Source organism: Chelon labrosus (genome assembly GCF_963514085.1).
Source record: "Chelon labrosus genome assembly, chromosome: 1".
In the NCBI taxonomy this organism is placed as follows: domain Eukaryota; kingdom Metazoa; phylum Chordata; class Actinopteri; order Mugiliformes; family Mugilidae; genus Chelon; species Chelon labrosus.
Window position 1 is genome coordinate 27,197,667 of NC_140337.1, and position 20,134 is coordinate 27,217,800.

General features: G+C 42.0%; 1 protein-coding gene across 1 annotated transcript; it reads right to left on the reverse strand.

The window, feature by feature from the left end:
- Window positions 1-1,403: 1,403 nt before the first annotated feature.
- On the reverse strand, window positions 1,404-13,489 carry LOC311493902 (FHF complex subunit HOOK-interacting protein 1A-like). Its single transcript, XM_084552722.1, has 16 exons — window positions 13,370-13,489; window positions 11,997-12,195; window positions 11,692-11,913; window positions 10,810-10,972; window positions 9,540-9,651; window positions 7,515-7,616; window positions 6,908-6,964; window positions 6,718-6,804; window positions 6,077-6,244; window positions 5,900-5,979; window positions 5,194-5,360; window positions 4,999-5,110; window positions 2,921-4,221; window positions 2,654-2,832; window positions 2,246-2,366; window positions 1,404-1,780 (listed from the first exon to the last, which is right to left on the reverse strand). Exons 1-16 carry the CDS (start codon window positions 13,472-13,474, stop codon window positions 1,548-1,550), a joined length of 3,408 nt encoding a protein of 1,135 aa, XP_084408848.1. The 5' UTR covers window positions 13,475-13,489; the 3' UTR covers window positions 1,404-1,547.
- Between the last annotated feature and the right edge of the window lie 6,645 nt (window positions 13,490-20,134).

Sequence of the window (20,134 nt, forward strand, 5' to 3'; positions counted from 1 at the left end):
TCTGTCATAACTCTCTGTGAGTGTGCACATACAGACAAAAGGAAAACAAGATGGAAAGGAAGACACAACAGATGCTTTAGATTCACAGTCGGTCACTCGCTTTGTTTCATTTTCAGCAAATAATAATAAAAAAATAAATCAAAGAAAAGAGAAAGCAGCCGGATAATCGTCTATACTTTCATTTGAGAGCCTTCCCTGGTTTCACATGAGTTCCAAGTGAGTTTTTAATTGAGATTTTACTCAAGTTCTTCATTGTATTTCTGTTGTTTTTCCTTGAATTGTTCCGTTTTTATTAACTTTATTTCATGCATTGTAATCTTGATTTATACAAATAAAGATTATTATTTTTATAATTATTTATTGCAGTCATTTAAAAGTTAAATTACTTAATTTAGTCATTTAACTTAGTTAATGATGCTTAATTTTCAAGTTTGTGTACTGTAAAAACAAACATCGTAAGAAAAATAAATTAAAATTAAAGTAAAATGTCATAATTCAAATGAAGAGGAAAAACAGGGAAAACACTGTTATCCTGCAAAGCAAAACTGTTGTTTAAAAGATTACTCCAGGATCTGACAGACCTTGAATTAAGTGTAAACGCATGCCAAAAAATATTAAATATATTACACATTCTATAAATATTTTACCTGCAGTTAGAATATATAAAACCATCGTAAAAACCTACATAAGTTACTGAATATTGTGCTTAGATTGTACTTCTGCAGGTGTGAACAAACTAAGTTAAATTCTGAGATTGTTTTAACATGTTTTATGATGTATTATCAGATATTTTTTGTCTTTTATTCTGCAATAAAACTTAAAATTTTATCATTTTCAGCATGTGCTTAGTTTTTATTGATTTATTCTGGAGAAATCGAATTAAAATTTCTCTTCATAAGATTTGACTTTCATTTTGTTTCACAGCCGCTGCATTTGACCGTTTATTTTACGATTTTTCTTTTTACAGTGTATGTCTCAACAAATTAGAGCAAAGATTTAACAAAACAATTTGCACGGACCCCAAAAACATGTGGAAAACTTGATTTATCTTTAAACATCTGGCAAATGTAGTGCCTGTAAAATAATAATAATAAAAATGATGTTCATTAAATGACATCAAAGAAGGCGTTGAATTCTGCAGTATTGAATGTACACTATTCTTCTCAGGCTGCTAACTTGTTATCTTTCAGGTCTATTTAGTGTAAAGTCACTTCAGTGTATTTAAGGTTAGTTTTATTTTTAACATTTATTTATTTATTGCATCCAGAGCAGCAAGGGCTTGATTTAAAATGGCCGGTGCACTTTTTTTATTCATATATGCCTCCACAAATTAGTGCAACTAGATTTAACAAAACTATTTGCACAGACCCCAAAAACATGTCGAAAACTTGATTTCTCTTCAAAATAATCTCCTTCAAAGACATCTTCAAGTGCTCCCAGGAATATGCTGTACATAGTGTTTATACAGGTTTATATTTTGCTGTAAAATCCACTTAAATTGTGAAAAACACATGATGCAAAAAGTCTTCTGTGAATGATGTTGAGTATTATTCCTCAGCAGAACAGTCCAATGCGATGCTGTGCTCCTGGGCGATGGCAGCCAGCTCCTTCAGGAACTCTGCAAACAGGATGATGGCGAACACTCGGCTTTTGGCTTGGGCAGGAATAGGAGGGCAGGGCGGCAGGACACTGAGAGGAGGCAAAGCCAGAGCATTCTTCACTGAGCCATTGGGAAGAGATGGATCCAGGATGACATCGCTGCCCTGAGATTGGAGGCTCTCTGTGGGAGACATGGGGAAAAGAAATCTATTTAGTTTTTTAGCTAGGAAGCTATGAAGACCTACTGTTAGCTAGGAGGCTAAGAAGAGCTTCAATTGGCTGGGGGACGAGGAAGCTAGGAACTATCAACCTGCATAACTCTGGTGCATAAAGAACCTACTGTCACCTTGTGGTCATTGTGTGTTACAACAACTGATCATCACAAGTTTGAGACTAGGAAGGTAGGAAGAGCTACTATTGGCTGGGAGGCTAGGAGGAGCTAATATTAGCTGGAAGGCTAAGAAGTTAGAAAGAGCTACTATTAGCTGGAAGACCAGGAAACTAAGAAGAGCTACTGTTAGCTAGGAGGCTAGAAGCTAGGTAAAATAGCAGTAAAATACCAACAACCCCAAGCTTCATTAATTAACATATTAATCATCTTTGTGTGTGTGTGTGTGTGTGTGTGTGTGTGGTGATGATCATTAACCTCTGAATTTCCCATCTTGGTCTTTAACCAACAGGAACCTCCAAGCCTGAGTGACCAGGGCCGGGTAGTCTGGTCTGGCTGCAACGTAGCACTCTATCTGGGCATGCACCGACTCCATCACCTAGGAATACACCACAGGTACAAGAGTACACACAATATTAATCTAGCATTATTTTATTGCAATGGCTAGTCAGCAAGAAGGTATCCTTCTCAATGGGACTTCCTCCCATGGTCCCAAAAATGTGTATGTCAAGGTACAGACCCACCACAAATACTACAGCCAATGGTAAACTGGAAAACATACATTCTGCATCTGTTTGAGAGGAAATAACGTTTCATACCAGCAGGTGGCAGTAGTCTGTGTTCATGGTTTAAATGTGAAAGAGCTACTATTAGTTCAGGCGTTACCTGGTAGAGTGTTCGTACGCTGAGCTGGTTGTTTGTGTCTGTGCTGAGTAGGAAGGATCTCAGGAGGGGTTGCGGGTATGACGCCAACTGTGCAAGGATGCCTGTCACCAGCAGGTTCACGGCTATGGAGTTTTCCAGGAGGTTCTCCAGTCGGGACAACAGGACGCTGATAAAAGGACCTGTTGCATCATGGAGGAACTACAGGTTAGCAGGAGAACTGCTACGATGTCCAAGTGAAAGTGTTTTGAACCCTGACTCAGTACATACCTGTAAATGGAACTCCATGACTCATGCTGCCTTTCTTAGTGTCGCTCCTCCTCTCCTCTTCCTCCTCTTCCTCCATCACCTCATCCTCCCCCTCTTTCTCTGCGTCACCCTGCGAGGAGCTGAAACAAACTCCAGCGCTAAGCTCCTCCTCTTCCTCCTCAAGTTTCTGCCTCAGCTCTTGAACTCGCTTCCTGAATGTGGTCGTGTCATCTGTGATGTCTTCACAGTCTGGCTCCACCCCTAAAGACAGCATGAGCTCACGGTACTGGGACAGGAAGTTGTTGTTGTTGTTGTTGTGGGTGACTTTGTTCACGGGCAGACTTGGAGACTTGGCATTGGTTGTGGACACAGAGGGCTCAGATTTGCGATGGCCATTGGGTAAAGTCTTTGTTGCTGCTAAAGATTGAGGCTTGTGCAGTTGTTGCGTTGTGTGCACGTGATTGTTGCAAGTTGAGAGGTCACTCAGGTTGCCGTTTTGCTGTCCGTCTTTCTCAGCATCATCACATTCGTCTATGATGTGATTCTTAGCATCAGAACCACTGGCAAAGCGTTGACGTCCCTCTAGCTCTCCTTGATCAGTTATCTCCTTTACCTCATCCTCTTCCTCCTCCATGTCGTTGCCACAGTCCTCACTCCTCCTCCTCCTCGTCACCTCCTTCCCATAATCCTCACTCCTTCTCCTTGTTGACATAATGCTGTTAACAGTTTCCATAACCGTCCTCCATGTTGTCGTCGGCATTGCCGTTGACACTCGCTGGCCTTTCGAGATGCTTCCGCGGGCTCGCCGATTTGCTGCCATGATTCGCTCCAAAATGGCCGCCTTCGTGTCTTTTTGAGCGACGAGATCGTAGACCAGCACGTCATCCTGAAACTCGGATTCCTCGACGTATGAACCGTGCACCAGCTTGGTCGCACTGCGTCTCATTTCCTGGATGTGCCGGGGGGGCAGCGGGGGAGTGCGTTGGCTTTCGGCCTCTGACGTTAGGCCGCCATTTGAGAGCGCCATATTTATCGCCGGTGATGACGAAAGATCCTCATCCGCAAAAATGTCGTCCCACTCCAGCTCCAAGGCAGAGCTGGCTCTCCCTGCTTGGTTGCTAGTGGAGACGGTGTCTGAGGAGGATGGGGTAGGGGAAAGAGCTAAAGGCGGGGGAGTGATAACCAAAGAGCAAATGGAGTCACTCTTGACTCGCCCTACGATCTCTTCTTCATCTTCTGCGTCTTCCCCTGGAGTGTCAGATCGGTACTCTTGAGGTGGAGGATCAATCCCGTCGTAAGGAGCCGACCAGAGCCGACACGCCCTGCAGATAAAAACCAAAGTGAACTGATGATGTTGGATGTATAAATTAATCTTTAATGGGGCGTTGCCAAAAATTCTCTATTATATTTCTTCTGCTTTCTAGACATGCTACCAGGATAGCCCCAGTGGAGGGCAAAGATATTAGCTTAGTCCACCACTTTCAACTTCAATATCTCAACAACTATGGGAGCTCATGCACAAACTTTAGTACAAATATTCATGTTCTCTGGAAGGATAAACCCTACTGCATTAGAACTCTATGAGATTTTATACATCCCATTCCTTACAGTGTTGATGGTTAGTAGAACTTTCAAAATATGTGTGTGTTATACTGGTCCAAAACACCACAAAAAACTTCATCTCACAAGAATTCTTAAATTCAAATAGCTTTGAATGACAATAAAAAAGAAAGTCTAAGTGTATACAATCAGAAATCTTTTTGCAATCAAAGGAGTCACCACCACCACCTGGTAATCTTACAAACAAAACAAGTCTAATGGACTTTGGCATTGGCATCATCACGTCCTTTCATCTTTTACTTGAAATGCAATGCTACAGGCTGCCCAGCAGATGTCACTTCAAAACAATGAACCGCTTTAAACTAAATGAATTTACTTTCACTGCTCTGATGCAGAGTTGGGGAGTCACTGTATCACTATGTCATGTTTCTAGATGAAGCTGGAGAATAATCTCTTCTTCTAGCAACAGAAGCTACGTCACATCACCCCAAACTGCCAGTTTACTGACGATAATCAGGACCAGGCTGAGAAATACAAACCAGTGGGAAGTGGAAATCGCCTGGCGGGCATCCCAGAGGTAATGGAGGTAGTTTACATCCATCAGAAAGTCTGAACCGCGACAGTAGCCGACACTGTCCGATACTGACAGATCTAACAGACGCACACAGAGAATTCAAGTGAGTATATAAAGTATGTACTTGAGGGTACGTACTGTATGTGTTGCTTGTACTGACCTGCTCCTTTGGGCCAGTGGATGTGTTCTGAGTGTGAGTTGTGGAGGTACACCGGGCACCAGGAGGGCATGAGGAGCAGGAAGGAGGCGGCGCTGGAGGAATAACAGTCCCTCTGCTTTAAGGAGTAGTGCTGTTTCCTGTTCAGGTGGCTGCAGGGAATCAGATACCTGAGGTGACATGGACACACATGGATCAGCAAGTCGGAACGGACTCATTATAGTTTGAAAAGTTGGTCTGGAGTCTCTCTGTTGGTAACTGGTTCTGCTCTGGCAATTTTGCCAGTCAAATCGTTTGGGGGCGGGGCTTAATGTGGTGATGGACAGAAGAGTAACAGTAGTCATACGTGTCATCTGAGCTCCGTGGAGTTGAATTTGTTAACAACAAAATGGTTCTGATTGGTTGGAGGACTATCCAATTGATGCAGAGTTATTTTTCTTTTATTGGTTGAAACACCAGCAGAGTCAATAAAGTTCGATAGTACACACATAGACCTGATCAGGTCATTTTATTTAGAGTCCATGTAAAGAAGAATTATCTAATAAGACGTCTTACTGAATGTGACTGTTAAAGTTGCTCTTGAAGCACCTGATTGTGACAAAATTCACATTCATGAAATCCTGTTTTAACGTGGTTTTGTATCAAGTGAAAGAACATCGTAAGTGCATGTAAACAAAGGTTTAATTCTCCCTGGAGCTTTTGGACTGACCTGAACACCAGCTGCAGCATTACATCTTCACAGAAGAGACCAATCAGAGTCCTGAAGAGCGCCAGCGACACCGTGCCCAACTGGTAGACATGCAAAAGTGAAAGGTCATAGCTCCTCAGCGTCCTGAATTGCAATATTTTAAAAATGGCTATACTCTATCACAGGATTGGGTGCTACCTGGAAAGGCGTGTTGACCCGGCTGACCAGCGTGTCCAGGATGTGAACGTTGTCGTGGGTGTGCAGCAGGATGAAGGACAGGAAGGTCTGGAGGAGGGCGGGCTCGGAGATAGAGCGCAGGAAGAGATCCAGGTACGCTGTGGTGGTCATCACCTCCTCCACTGTCAGCTACACACCAATGATTATGTGATTAAATAAGAGGCCAGTCCATTCATGTCCACCCTAAGATATTCACATAAACTCTAATCGGATCAGAGATGCCTGTACCCTCAACGCTACGTCAAATATGTTTAAGTGGCTGAAACAATGGAGTCGTTTATGATATTCATGAATAGGACCTTTAAGGTGTTGCCAAGGTAATGGATGTGTCTGGTATGGTATCCTCAGACTTTATGCAGATGATGTGGTAATGTCTGCTTCAGCACGCGCTGAGGCGATTGACCTGGGTACCATGCTTAACCTGTTGCAACTGTGACTCGATGTCAGGTTAGCAAATGAAAATGGGCAGATCTAATCAGAATAACTATGACTAAACGTCTTTCCTGTGAGCCCTCCAGTGATGGGTTGGAAGCAGAAGATGCAATTTGACCAGAAGTGAAGCAAAACCACAGAATGAAACTGACACAGGACAACAGCGATACCTTGTGCAGAGCCGGGGCGAGCACAGGCACGAGGAAGCCGTTGTAGATGTAACCCAGCAGCTGGGACCGGATGGAGGGATGAGCGACCTGAAAAAGAGACAAAGACGAATGGAAAGATTAAAAGTGGAGGGAACTTTTTAAATTGGATGGTTTTATATATACATGTGCATATGTGTGCGCTGTACATTACCTTGGTAACAGCACTACAGAAGTCCAGAGAATGCAGGAAGTGTACAAGAGCTGGGACCTGTTGAAACAAACACAAGGTATAAGAGACTTCATCAGTCATTCAGTCATTGTTATTCATATTATTGCTATCTACAGGGTTAGGGTTACAACAAAATGGCTCTGATTAGTTGGAGGGCTATCCAGGAAATGTTTTGATACTGAGATTAGCACTAGCATCAACAAAACAAAATGTAATGGTAACGGAATTGGAAGTAGCGGCCACATTGAGCTACTAGATGAAGAGCCGCGCACGTCCGACTTCTCAGCCAGGTATACTTTTCACTGTGTGCTGCTGCTCAAGCTAGCATAAAGTCACAAATATATGCTAAAAGTCCTTGCTGACCTGAGAATTATGTTACTTTTAGCATTAAATCACATTTATCGTTGCTATCAGTAACTGCAGGTGTTGCCAAATCAGCCAGGACTGACAGTTTATGACCGAATATAGCACCTGCGAAGCTAATGGCGTTCCCATTATCCTCAGCGGAACTTTGTGGAGCTAGTCAGCAAATGTTAATATGCTAACGCACAGTGCGTACGCATGTCACGATTGCTGTCGCCATGGTTACCTGCTGCCAGTCAGCCTGGTCCAGGCAGTGCCAGTCTTCACTGTAAACCTGCAGCTTGGCCGGAAGAGACGAGTACAGACCGGACAGACCTGTGGCCAGCACCTGTAAACACACAAACCTTTGTTCATTTAATGGACATCATGAGAAGATACGACTCTTATGACAAGAGTTGAAAATGGGGAACAAATCTGATGGCGAGAAAAAAATGCTGTTTACTTGTAAAAGGGTATAAATATCAACCTTCATGCACCAACAAAACTCACTACTATGCTATGCTATGCTATGCTATGCTATGCTATGCTATGTTGTTATGTCATTGTTAATTCACAAGTGTCAGGAGGTAGTGGTAGGGTGATGTTTTTAGCTTTGGAAAGAACCATTCTGTGCTTCCGTGTGATTGCAGTTTTTATTCTAAGCTAACTGTAGCTGCACAGTCAGAAGGTGATAGGAGAGTAAGGAAGGAATGAGGATGAGAAAGCATCAGGACAAAACATCAGTATAAACAGCAGCAGCAGCAGCAGCAGCTTTGAGTCTCGTTAGTGCTCGGGCGACCGTCCAATCACGTGCAGATTTGCTAATCCCTCTCTGTGTATGAGCCAATCTCACGCTGATTTACTAATCTCCTCTCTACATAAAGATTGAGGTCAACGCGTGGTCACATGGGCTTAAATCTAACACACACACACACACACACACAGGTAGCACATGCTTGCCCTTTCACATACCCTCACCATCTCCTCCTCCTCCTCCTCCTCCTCCACCTCCTCCTCCTCCTCCTCTCACACTAACAGTGACAGCAGAAACTGGCATGGATGGAGCCAATATGGCCGACAGAGCGAAGTAAACAAAACATGTACTTCTTGTCTTTCAGTAATGTTAGAGGATTGATTTAAATAGATTTCTGTTATTAATGTATTTATTCTGTTCATTCTGTAAGATTATTTTCCATCAGTGCTCTAATATTTTTTATTTTCTGTGTAACATCCACTTCCCTTACATTTTTACACAATTTCTTCTCTTATTTTACTTTATCGCTCTTTCTTCTTGGTTTTCCTGTCATCAGTAAAGTTTCTCGCTCTTCAGTTTTCTCCTTCTCTCTCCTTTCTCTCTCAATATCTGTCACACATACAGTCCCCGAGGAAGCAGTATGAGCTCATTAGTTTGTTACATAACTTGTGATAATGAGATTACAATGCAGTGAGAAGATGAATGGGGGGCAAAGGGCTTATGCACTCCACCAAAAAAAAAAAAAAAAAATACTGGTTCCATTCATGTTATAACAGTCGCTGATTCATAACAATCTGAAATGCATTTCTTACAATTTTCAACTTCCTCTTCATACTCAGAAAAACACAATTAATACCATTTTTATTTCTTTACCTGCAGGAAAATATGTGTAAGTTAAATAATTTTTCGAGCTCCTTTTAGTTCTATGCTATGCTATGCTATGCTATGCTATACATAATAGCATAATAATATATAAATAACGTCAACTCCAAATGTTTCCCTTTGTTTTAGGGAAAAGAAGTACATTATGGAAATTTGTACATTTATTTAACTATCCTTTGTAAAACATTTTATGAACAATTTCTTAAGAAAAAAAAGGACTGTTCACATTGCTAACCCATCTGCAGTTTAGCTCTGGGTCTCACCGGTGTGTTACATCAACTCTTACTAAAACAGTGCTGTACAAACTAGTCGACTAGTCAGTTTTGTCGACTTCACCAGCTACAAAGTAATCAACAAGTAAATGGAAGGATGTGGAGGGAGTGTCAGTGGACTGCTAATACGAATGGGCCGAGCCTCTTCTCACTGTGTTTTTATGATGACCCACATCTCCTCGGCTAATCCTGAATCGATGCTTGTCATTTTTTAGACCAGCTGATGATCCAACAGACATAACTAGACAATCAGAAGAGGTGAATTAAAAGGGAAGGTTTGGTTGTGAAAGACCCTCATGGCACAGCGCCCTGGGTTTCTGTTTAGCGGCCTTTCGTGTATGAATTTCTTAATTTTTCTACTTACAGGACAGAAGTATGTGTTCTCTGCGATGTGCTGAGCTACTCGAGGCTCAGTGGCCGACATAGACATGATGAGCAGCAGAGCGTCTCGGGCCTGTTGACCGACTAGACCCTGTCTGAAAGAGAGACAAATAATTATAATAAAGAAAGGATTTTTGTAAACTTTCTATTCATAGAATATATGCCTACAGTACGTTTCTGTGTATACTTGTCTGGGCGGCCTATGTATTTGTATAAACCATGTGTATACCTTTAGTGTTTTGTGTATCTGTGTATGGACCTTTGTGTTTGTATGTGTACACCTAAGGTTGTATATAACTACAGTATATATGTGTGCAATACGCGTGTATGTATATACCAGGTGTATACCCTGTGTGCATACTTAAGCTTGTATGTATCTAGCTGTGTGTATCTCATATTTGGAGTCTGTGTGTATATTTGTCTTTGCTGTGTGTTTTCTATGCATAAATGTGCATTTGTGTGTATACTTGCATGGCATACCTATATAAAGTTGTGTATATACCAACAGTGTATATCTGTGTATACTGTGTGTGCACCCTGTGTGTTTTTGTGTGTTATTTCTATGCATAAACATAAGTACCTTTGTGTTTGTATACTTGAATGTATACCCAAGGTTGCCTATAACTACAATTTGCAACCCATGTATTTGTATATACCATGTGTATACCAACAGTATGTGTGTACTTTAGTGTTTTGTGTATGTGTATAAACATAAGCACCTTTGTGTTTGTATACTTATGTGTATACCCAAGGTTGTATATACCCGCAGAACATATTTTCTATGCATAAATATAAGTGTGTGTGTATGTATACTTTTTTTTTTTTGTAATATTTTTTTTTTGGGCTTTTGTTGCCTTTATTATAGATACAGCTGAAGGTAGACAGGAAAGGGGGGCAGAGAGATGGGGGATGACATGCAGTAAAGGGCCACAGGTCGGACTCGAACCTGGGCCGCTGCAGTAAGGACTCAGCCTCGGCACATGGGTCGCCAGCTCTACCCACTGAGCTATCCCGGCAACCCGTGTGTATGTATACTTGTATGGTATACCTAAGGTTGTATATACCTATAGTATACTGTATATCTGTGTGTACTTGTGTATGCACCCTGTGCATTTTTGTGTGTTATTTCTGTGCATTAATCTCTCTTTGTTTTTGTATTTCTGAGTGTGTGTATACCCACCTATGCATGTACACATATGTGTCAGTGTATACCTGGGTGTATTCCTTTGAATACAACATTTGTGTGTACCTACCTGTGTGTATACGGTATGAGCAGGGAGAAGAGCAGGAAGTTTGCAGCTCCTTGGTCCTCACTAGTGTGGAAGAACAGTTCCAGCACTGAGGGATCTTTGACCAGAGCTACACAAAGCTGGTTCAGCAGGAGGACAAGCTCCGCCTCCACCACACCTCCGCTGTCTGCAGGGGGAGGAGGGGCACGCAGGTGATTACCTGACCAGGTTACTGATTAAACAACTTACTGACTACACCTACGGTATGCAAAATCACTTCCTTATTAACAACTTAAAACAACTTTGATGTCATTAGGCAGACTAACCAGCTGCAGAGGACTCCTCTAGTGTTGAACACAGTTGGTTTTTACAGTAATTACTTCAAGCTAAGGAGAAGGAAATCCACTGCAGTCAGAGTTCTAGTACTGTAAACACCTTTGTACTCCAACAATAATCAGAATAAAAATGCCTCACGTAACCACCTCAATCAGAACAGACTGTGGTGTGAACCTTTAATAATCCAATCCCTAACCCTAACCCTAACCCTAATAGCCCATATTAACACTTGATCTGCTAGTTTCTCTCTGGTTGGAGTAAATCCAGTCTTTCTGAGAATGTTTGGCCCACGTGTGGTAAACATCAGGAGACTTGATAAGTTTCTTGCTGAGCCACTTAATGTAGTTTTGAGACAGCTTTATAGGAATATTTTGACATTTGTTTGTGGTTCTGTGCTGCATGTCTTGAAATTGCTCCGCAATGACAAAACTCAAGGCAGTTACAGCTGCTAGACTTCAAATAATCCAATGTATAACTATCTGAGGTATTGCTAGTTATTTAATGGTTTCCAGTCTTTGTGCAAAGCTTAGCTAAGATTAGATTGTCATCTAACTTTCACCAGCAGCTCACCAGTTGCAGCTCCTGCACAGGAGGCGAGCAGCATCATGAGAGGCCGCAGAACCGGTTTATGGTGCAGCAGAGGCTGTCTGGCCTGGGACAGAAGCATCTGGTACATCCTGAGCTGCTCCAGCTTCATGTCCTCCGTGAACTGTCTCCTCAGGCTCCACAGAAACAGCCTCTCCATCACACCCTCCAGGACCACGAACTCCAGGATAGGACCCATCGCTCCCCCTGGGAACCAGCGCATGAACAGCCATGAAGTCAGGTATGGCACAACTTACCCGACATACAGGAAGTGTTTGGTTTATTCTTACCCTGCCCCGACTCTTCCTCCATCAGCAGAAAGAGCATGTGTTCCACGTAGTTCTGGACGGCGCTGGCTTCGTCGGCCGGGATGGGGCCAAGACGTAGCGCTCCAGAGCTGCCACTGCTGCTGCTGCCATGACCAGAGAGGAAACTCAAGGCGCTGCCGCCGCCACGGCCCGGCTCATGTTTCTCCAGGATCTTCACGACCTGCGCAGGGACAGCCAGCAAAGGCATCTAAACGGTAAATGGCTTTTCATCCACTTTTTGAACATGAACACATCATACAAACAGGGAAATAAGTGCAGAAGAAGTTAAAGGTACCAATGCACCCAATTCCAAATATTTTCTAAACAACAGGGGAAGGTTGAAATTTATTAAATTTTTTTCTCCACTAAACCGAGGAGCCATCACTGCTATGTTGTGGAGTTTTAAGCTGCAGTTCCTCCAATGGCCACTAGGAATTCCCTGTGTTCAAAATAATGCACAACTATCGACGCCTTCGGCCTTTTTAATTTTGAACCTTGGTAGTTCGGACAAGTTGGACTCCGAAGTTAGGACTCTGGATGACGGGAGGGGGTAGGGGTAAGACTCGAGGACCATAAATGGATTGCAAACTAAAATATAGGGCTGAGTTAGTGTGAAAGCTCTGTCCAGGGTAAGGATTTTCTGGTGAATATAAGGTGAGGTAACTCCAGCTGTATACTTTACTCAATAAACTCTATTCCTGATGTCTGAGCTTGACTGTTCCAGTGTCCTTTCTACAGAAGAAACTCCAGAGTCTCCAGACAAGTTGAAATCTTCACTGGCCATGTTTCCTGAAGCTTCAACATGAACATTCACCAAATGCATTCTGGGAAACCAGACTGTACCAGGGCTACACAAGTTGGGTTAGCCCCTCTGATGCGCCATCGATGGAGGCAAAAACACGCAATGAGTAATGACATTTTTTTTTTTCTCAAATAATTGATCCCAATTTCGGTTTTTAGACAAAGCTCTGAACGAAATAACTAAGCTCTGGCAAATAGCTGCGGGAAGGTTGAACACATGAATGAAAGGAGATAAAGAGGACGAGAAGAATGTCATTCACTGTCCGGACTTGTGTTAACCTTTGACCTTGGCTGCCTCAGACAAGGACCACACAGACAATAGTTTTCTTGGCGGCCGTGGAGAACGATTTGTCCTAAATGGATCTTGTGTTTAAGGGCCAAAGTCTGGGTCAGTAATGCACACACACCACACACACATACACACTCAGTGGCAGCCATTATGAGGAAAATAGGACAGACCAAAGAGGCCGAGAGCGAGAGGCAGAAGAGATTAAAAAAGACAAAACAGGGAAGCGAGTCGGTGAAGTTTAGTATACGTGGCGGAGTTGGTCAACCTGTGCCCAGTGGTTCTTGAACACGATCATGCAGGTTTCCGGATCGACGCCTCTCAACGTGAGGGACTTCTTCCGGTTGCCCCCGACAACCACAGAGGCCATCATTTTGCCCGTCCCGTCAGGTGGTTATGGCATGTTCCGGCTCCGCGTGCAGAGGGTGGTGGCATCGCATTACCCGGCTCTTGTCAGCCCCGGGTTCGGGCTCCGTCTCTGGGGAGTCGGAGGGGTAGCTGCCGCTGGCCTGCGGAGAGCCAGCAGAAAATATGGGGTAGATGAAATTAAGTATGTAACACCACATTTTGAAACTGCACTAAAAGGAGCAACTCAGAGCTTGAAAGCTTATATAATGTTTTGAAAGTCTGAAAAACTATTAAAATCTCTTTGTGTTAAAGATAGCAATAAACGTAAATATGCTGGATTATAGCAACAATGCTAATTTGCATCTGCAGTCCCTAGGCAGGTAACACAAAAACATGATAAGACATAGAACAGGACAATAGATCACAATAAGAGCACATCACAAGACAAAACATCACTAAGAAGATGAAAGTCAATGGTTACAAGACTGGTTTGCTTTTAACCACTGCTTGAGGTAAGTGTTGAAGGTTTGTAATGTAGGACACTCCCTTGGAGAGTGGAAGACTCTTCCAGATCTTACTGTCCTCCATCATCCAATTCATTGTGGTTCTTTCAGACCGTCTCTGGTTGTCCAGGGCGTCTCCTTTTGCCTATCTGCTTCACCACTGCCAGTGTTTAGACTCCAGGCTTCCTGTCTCCATCTTCTACCTTCATCTGGGACCCTCATCTACGATGCTGCTTCTCGTAACCCTCAAAATATTTGCTCTCACAAGTTCTAGTTCTCTCCTTATTGACATGTTGCTTTGTGATTCCTTTAAATGTGTCTTTAATGAATTAAAATGTGCTATAAATGCACAATTTCCTCTGTAGCAGGAGGTCACTAACCAGACATGAGAGTTCCAGGAAGGAATATATTTAACCGTTCAGTGCACTTCCTGTGTCTTTATACACTGTATATGTATTTCTCTCTTGTGTGTCCAGACAAGGCCAGAACAGGAAGTGATAGTCTTCGGCTACAACAAGCAAACAGGAAAAACCGACAACAGTCCGAGTCCCACCCTGGGCGTTCCAGGAAATTCCCTAAATTCCCTTGGAGTTCTTCAAAAAATCTCCCAATAGTATTCCTACCTCTGTGCAGCTGTAGCTGGGATGTCACGGACGACGGAGCATGCTGGCAGTAATCCTGAAATAAAAAGAGAGAGAGATACTGAAATATGATAGGAGTGAAAGGTTGTACACTGTCTGACTCATTTTTTGTAGACCTAATGAATTTTTGTCCCCAGAAGAGAGGTCGAGTCCTCACGACATAAGTAAGACTAGAGCAGACACACACACAGTCTGCAAATCCATCCTTTAACATCTGGGCCTTTAATCTGTGTGTAGGATAAACAGTTGGATTTTGGTCCAATCTCCTGTTTAGATCATCCTGTTGTCATTATAGAATGAGTGTGTGTCCTTATGTTTTTGTGAGGATATGTATCAAAAGTATTAGTAGTAGTGGCATTCTTCAGAATTTTTTACATTTCAGCATAAAAATGACTCAAAACATCAGCGGATAGTAGACAAAGAGACCCCAATGAAACAAATGAAACAGAAATATTGTGCTTTTGTGTTTAAGTTAACTTCGAGGTCCAATCGGAGTCGATGTATTGAGAAGTGTTTTTATCAATGTAATGAGACTTGGGTGTGGTTCAGTCCCTGGTTTAGTTGAAATAAATCAGGGATTTGTCTCAGTCTGATCTTCACAACACATGTTTGCAGAAGTGTATGATGGCAATGGACAAAGGAGCTTTCTGAGGAGCTCACAAAAAGAGTAGTTGTTGCTCATTAGGCTGGAAAAGGTTCCAAAACCATCTCTAAAGAGTTTGGAACCCACAAATAATCCACAGTCAGACAGATTGAAGACGACTGTTCCCCTCCACAGGAGTGGTCCACCAACAAAGATCACTCCATAATAGTCTGAGACGTCCCAAAGGAACCCAGGGGAACGTCTAAGCAGCTAAAGGCCTCTCTCACATTGGCTAATGTTGATGGTGGTGAATCCACTGAACAACCATGGTGTGATGGACAAAGACACTGCTCTCCAGAAAGAACATTTCTAAACATCACGTGGACAAGACAGAAGACTATTTTTACAATGTTTAGTGGACAGATGAGACCAAAGTAGAATAGTTTGGTTTAAATGAGAGGCGTCATGTTTGGAGATGAAACATCAGAACCTCATCCCTCCATCAAACATGGGGGTGCTAATGTCCTGGTTTGGGCCTGTTCTGCTGCATCTGGACCAGGACGGCCTGTCATCACTGATGGACCAATGAATTCTGAATTCTACCAGTGAACTCTAAAAGAAAATGTCAGGACATCTGTCCATGAGTTGAATGTGAAGAGAAACTGCAACAAGACAACGAGAACCAAGAACACAAGTGGTTCTACAAAAGAGCGGTTAAAGAAGAACAAGATGAATGTTTAGGAACGGCCAAGTCAAAGTCCTGACCTTAATCCTATAGAAATGTTGTGGAAGGACCTGAGGCAAGCAGTTCATGTGAGGAAACCCACCAATATCTCAGAACTGAAGTGGTTCTGCTCTGAGGAATGGGCTAAAATTCCTCCAAGCTGCTGTAAACGGCAGATCAGCAGTTACCAGAAACATTTAGTTACAAGGAGATCACAGCACATACTGGAAACAAGTCTTCGTTTACTTTTACAACTCACAGATATATACCAATTATTCATTTTCTTGAATAAACAAAAACAAAAGTATAATATTACAGTTTCATTTGTTTGACTGAATTTGTTTAAGTCTCAGACCTTGGGATAGAGGACAATTTGGCCTTTCCTTCAGGACAGGTCTTTTCAATGTTTGGCTTTATGGAGGCTGACTCAGGTTCACATTAATGCCAATGGATGCCCTCACAGAGATAGAAGCATAAATGTGTGACAGAGAGAGACACAAGTAATCTGTGACGAGACGAGGACGTTTAATCCCAGACCAGCAGACGGTCACATGCCATCACACAAACCAGGGATTAAACACACACACGGATTGACCTGAAGTCTTTTCTGACCCAATTTTTAACGTTTTCCACTCATTTTCAGACATTTAGCCGACTGAGGGTTTCGTTCAGCCGCCATAATAAAAACGCCCTCTGCGTTGTGTTCAAGAACGCCTCAGTCGGGCAACAACGTGGAGCTCAGCGATTTCAACTTTTTCGGGCTGTTTGTTTCTTACGCAAATTTTGTAAAAAAAAAAAAAAAGAGAAAAAAAAAGGCCTCATTCCAAATTCCAAAATATGCTTGTAGTTGTCTTTCAGAAACTTTTTTATTGATTGATTTGGTTGATTGGTGTTTGTTTTAACTGGTCAAATGTCCCAAATACGAAGTAACACCTACCAATGATAAATAACCAATCAAGTTATCCAAAGATTTAACAATAAATTATTGCTATTTTCCTTTTACCATCTATTGTAATGTAGAATATATACTATATACTATATATATATGTATACATATATTGTCTATATATCTGTTTCTATTCATTTTAGTTTATATCGCTCTTATGTGTTAAAATGCTGAGTTGACTAGTAACTGATTATTTTGTTGCCAGGTTATTATGACACACACTTTGGCACACTTTGGGTTCTTTGGCTGGCGTTGCTGAATGAGTTCAGCTGCATCTCTGCGCATGATATCATTGCATATCAGGGTGTTTCCTACTATCTGATCCATAAGAAGGGCAGCTTGGATCGACACAACTCAAATATGTTTTAGCAAACATGTAACGACGGCTACATAAAGACTGTGCCGGTGTCCAAACAGATATGTTGGAGCTAAATATGTCAAAGCCACTTGCTGTTTTCCAGCCCTTAGAGCACCTGAACGCACCATCTTAGGGTCACTGAACCTCCTTAATACTACTTACATCACACATGACATACCGGTGCACCAGCATTACTCAGCACAGGAAAAATATAAGTTTGTATAAGTTACATTTAGCTCTGTGTTATCCTGTTCTATTAATTTACCTGTGTCTTTATAGAGTTCTCTTATCCTGTGTTGTCTTGTTTTCATATTTTCATCACTTTATTGTGTTTTAATATGACCTGTTCTTCTCTGTTGTTCAAATATTTCTAGTTTACTTCCTCTTGTAGCTCTCAGCTCTTGTTATTCTTTGTCAATGCTCCACTAAAACGCACTATTATCAATCACTGCATATTCTAACTGTACACTACATGCACACTGCGCTGAGCTGACAGGCATTTCTCACCTCTCCGGTCTCTCCGGGCTGTTGCTCCTTATTCCCAAAGTGAAAAAGTAAAGTCCTGAAAAACTGCGTTAAAGTCCAGGGACGTGCTTAAATCCCCAGGTCAGTTGTTTGTTTGTTTTTTTGTTTTTTTTTTTGTTAACAGTTGTGTCGTTTCCCAGCGCCGCTCCGCTCCTGAAGCCTTAAGCGGCTCAGCTGTCAATCACTCTGGCGCTAGGTAACACTTAGCCACGCCCATGGATACATTAAGCCGCGCCCCCAACAGTTTTTATTTATTTATTTATTGATTAATTTATTTATTTTCTAGTTAAAACCTGGAAACCTGAAACTTGGAACACACATAAATAAATAAATAATGAATAAATTAAATAAATAATAATAATTACACAGAACCCAATGACACACATTCATACAACACAATAAAATAATTATTATAATTATTATTTTGCAAATAATAATAATAATAACACTCATTTATCATTTATAACTATTATTTTTTTTAAATGTATTATATAACATTTTTACGTGCGTATAAGATCCTAAACTATACCAAGATATTAGATTTATGCAGTGAAAAAAAAATAAATTAAATAAACTTAACTTCGTGTTATATAATTTTATTTGAGTTTGCTACCTCCTTAATTATTTTAAAAAAGATAGATAGATAGATAGATAGATAGATAGATAGATAGATAGATAGATAGATAGATAGATAGATTAATCACCGTGGAAACAGGTTAATGGCTGGTGTTGCAGGACAGCAGGAGGCCATTAATCTACTTTTCCAACAACCTACATAGGTCATCTGGATTGCAGCCAACTTTATCATCTGCATCACAAACCTCATTTAATGTGAAATATATCTGTAACATCAATGTCGTTCTTGGCTATACTCTGTATTCTGCATACGAGGCGCCCATTCAGTTTGCCTAAACAGTTGTGTAATCACTAATAACTCTATATGTCTTCATATCTCAGCAGACGTTTTAAAAATCATTTCTCTTGAACGGTAAAAACTGGCCACTCCGCTAGAAGGCGGTTTTCACACTGAGCTGGGGATTGGTGTTTGCAAGATGATGGCGTTGTGTTGGTGTTTTTCTGCTGTGCACCTCTGCAGGAGGCGTTTTATGAAGAGGTCAGGGTTGGAGTGAGGATCACGGCCTCTGTCTGGCGTACGTTCACCAGTGGTGCACTCTGGTGGCAAAACAGTGGAGCTACAGCTGGTTCACTGTTAACTGAACGAACCAAGCTGGTGAAAACGTTTCTAACTTGACCAGTCTTAGCATTGGCAACATAACATAACGGGTGTTTTAACGACGTGGCTTGTCAAAGATTCAAGATTGAAAGAGTTTATTGTCACGTGCCCAGTGGAGCAACATGTTCTGCTTTTGCCGTCCACCTGGATGCCTGACAATATAAAACAAATCTTAGAGATAGAATATAATAAGATGCATATAATACAAAATATAAAATAACTTGTGCAAATGAGAGTGTAAACAGTGAACTGAAATGAAAACAGAAACTGAAAAAGGTGAACAGGTCATTGTAGTCTGTTTGAGCCATGTTTAAGTATTTTGGGTTTGTTTTATTTTTTATGTGTAGTTTTTTGGGCTCAACGCCAGGTGGAGCATTAGTGCCAGAAAAAGGCATAAAGGTAAGCTCCAGATAATGAGTGGCAGGTGTGTGAAGGGGAGTACATACAGTTTTTTGACCGTGTAAGATATAGTTCTGTGTCGAGATAAGCGTTATTCAGCCAATATTGGTATTTTGAGTTAAATTTTTAAGTTCATGAATGGAAGAAAAATAAACGGGTCTTTGCACCAAAAATAAGTCGCATTGGGACATTGGTTTTTATTGTATCCAACACGCGTCCAAAAGAGTTTTCCCCGTTCGCCCCTCAGTGGCTCAAATATATTAGTTTTTATTGGAAAGACTCTATATAGTCTATGATTGTAGACTTCTTCAGTCTGGGGGTCGTACATTTCACACTCCTGCAACTCTGGCCTGAGGGTAGGAGTGTGAACAGTCCGGGGGTGGGGGTGGGTAGCATCCTTGGTGATGGACTCTGTGCTAGTAGATGCTCTGTGGGGAGGTTCAATGGAGTCCTGGTGATCTTCTCAGCAGTCTTCACCGCTCTCTGCAGGTGTTTTGCGGTGCATGGCCGAGGTGCATCCGGTCAAGATGCCCTGAACGACGCAGCGTTAGAAGTTGCCAAGGATCTTGGGCAACATGCCAAACTTCCTCAGCCTCCTCAGGACGTACAGCCGCTTGCAGTAGTTGAGCCTTCTTCTTGTCCAGGTGAGGTCTTCAGTGATGTGGACCCCCAGGTACTTGAAGCTGCTCACCCTTTCCACTTCAAGCTCCTGGATAAACAGTGGCTGCTGGACATGTTCCACCAGACTCTCGTTGCCAGTGTCCTCTTCTCC

Coding starts and splice junctions, on each gene's coding strand:
- LOC311493902 (XM_084552722.1), bottom strand. CDS start 13,474: ATGATGGCCTCTGTGGTTGTCGGGGGCAACCGGAAGAAGTCCCTCACG. Junction 12,196..13,369: donor TCAAGAACCACTGGGCACAG/GTTGACCAACTC, acceptor GTCCCTGCGCAG/GTCGTGAAGATCCTGGAGAA. Junction 6,245..6,717: donor TCGCCCCGGCTCTGCACAAG/GTATCGCTGTTG, acceptor ATTGGTGTGTAG/CTGACAGTGGAGGAGGTGAT.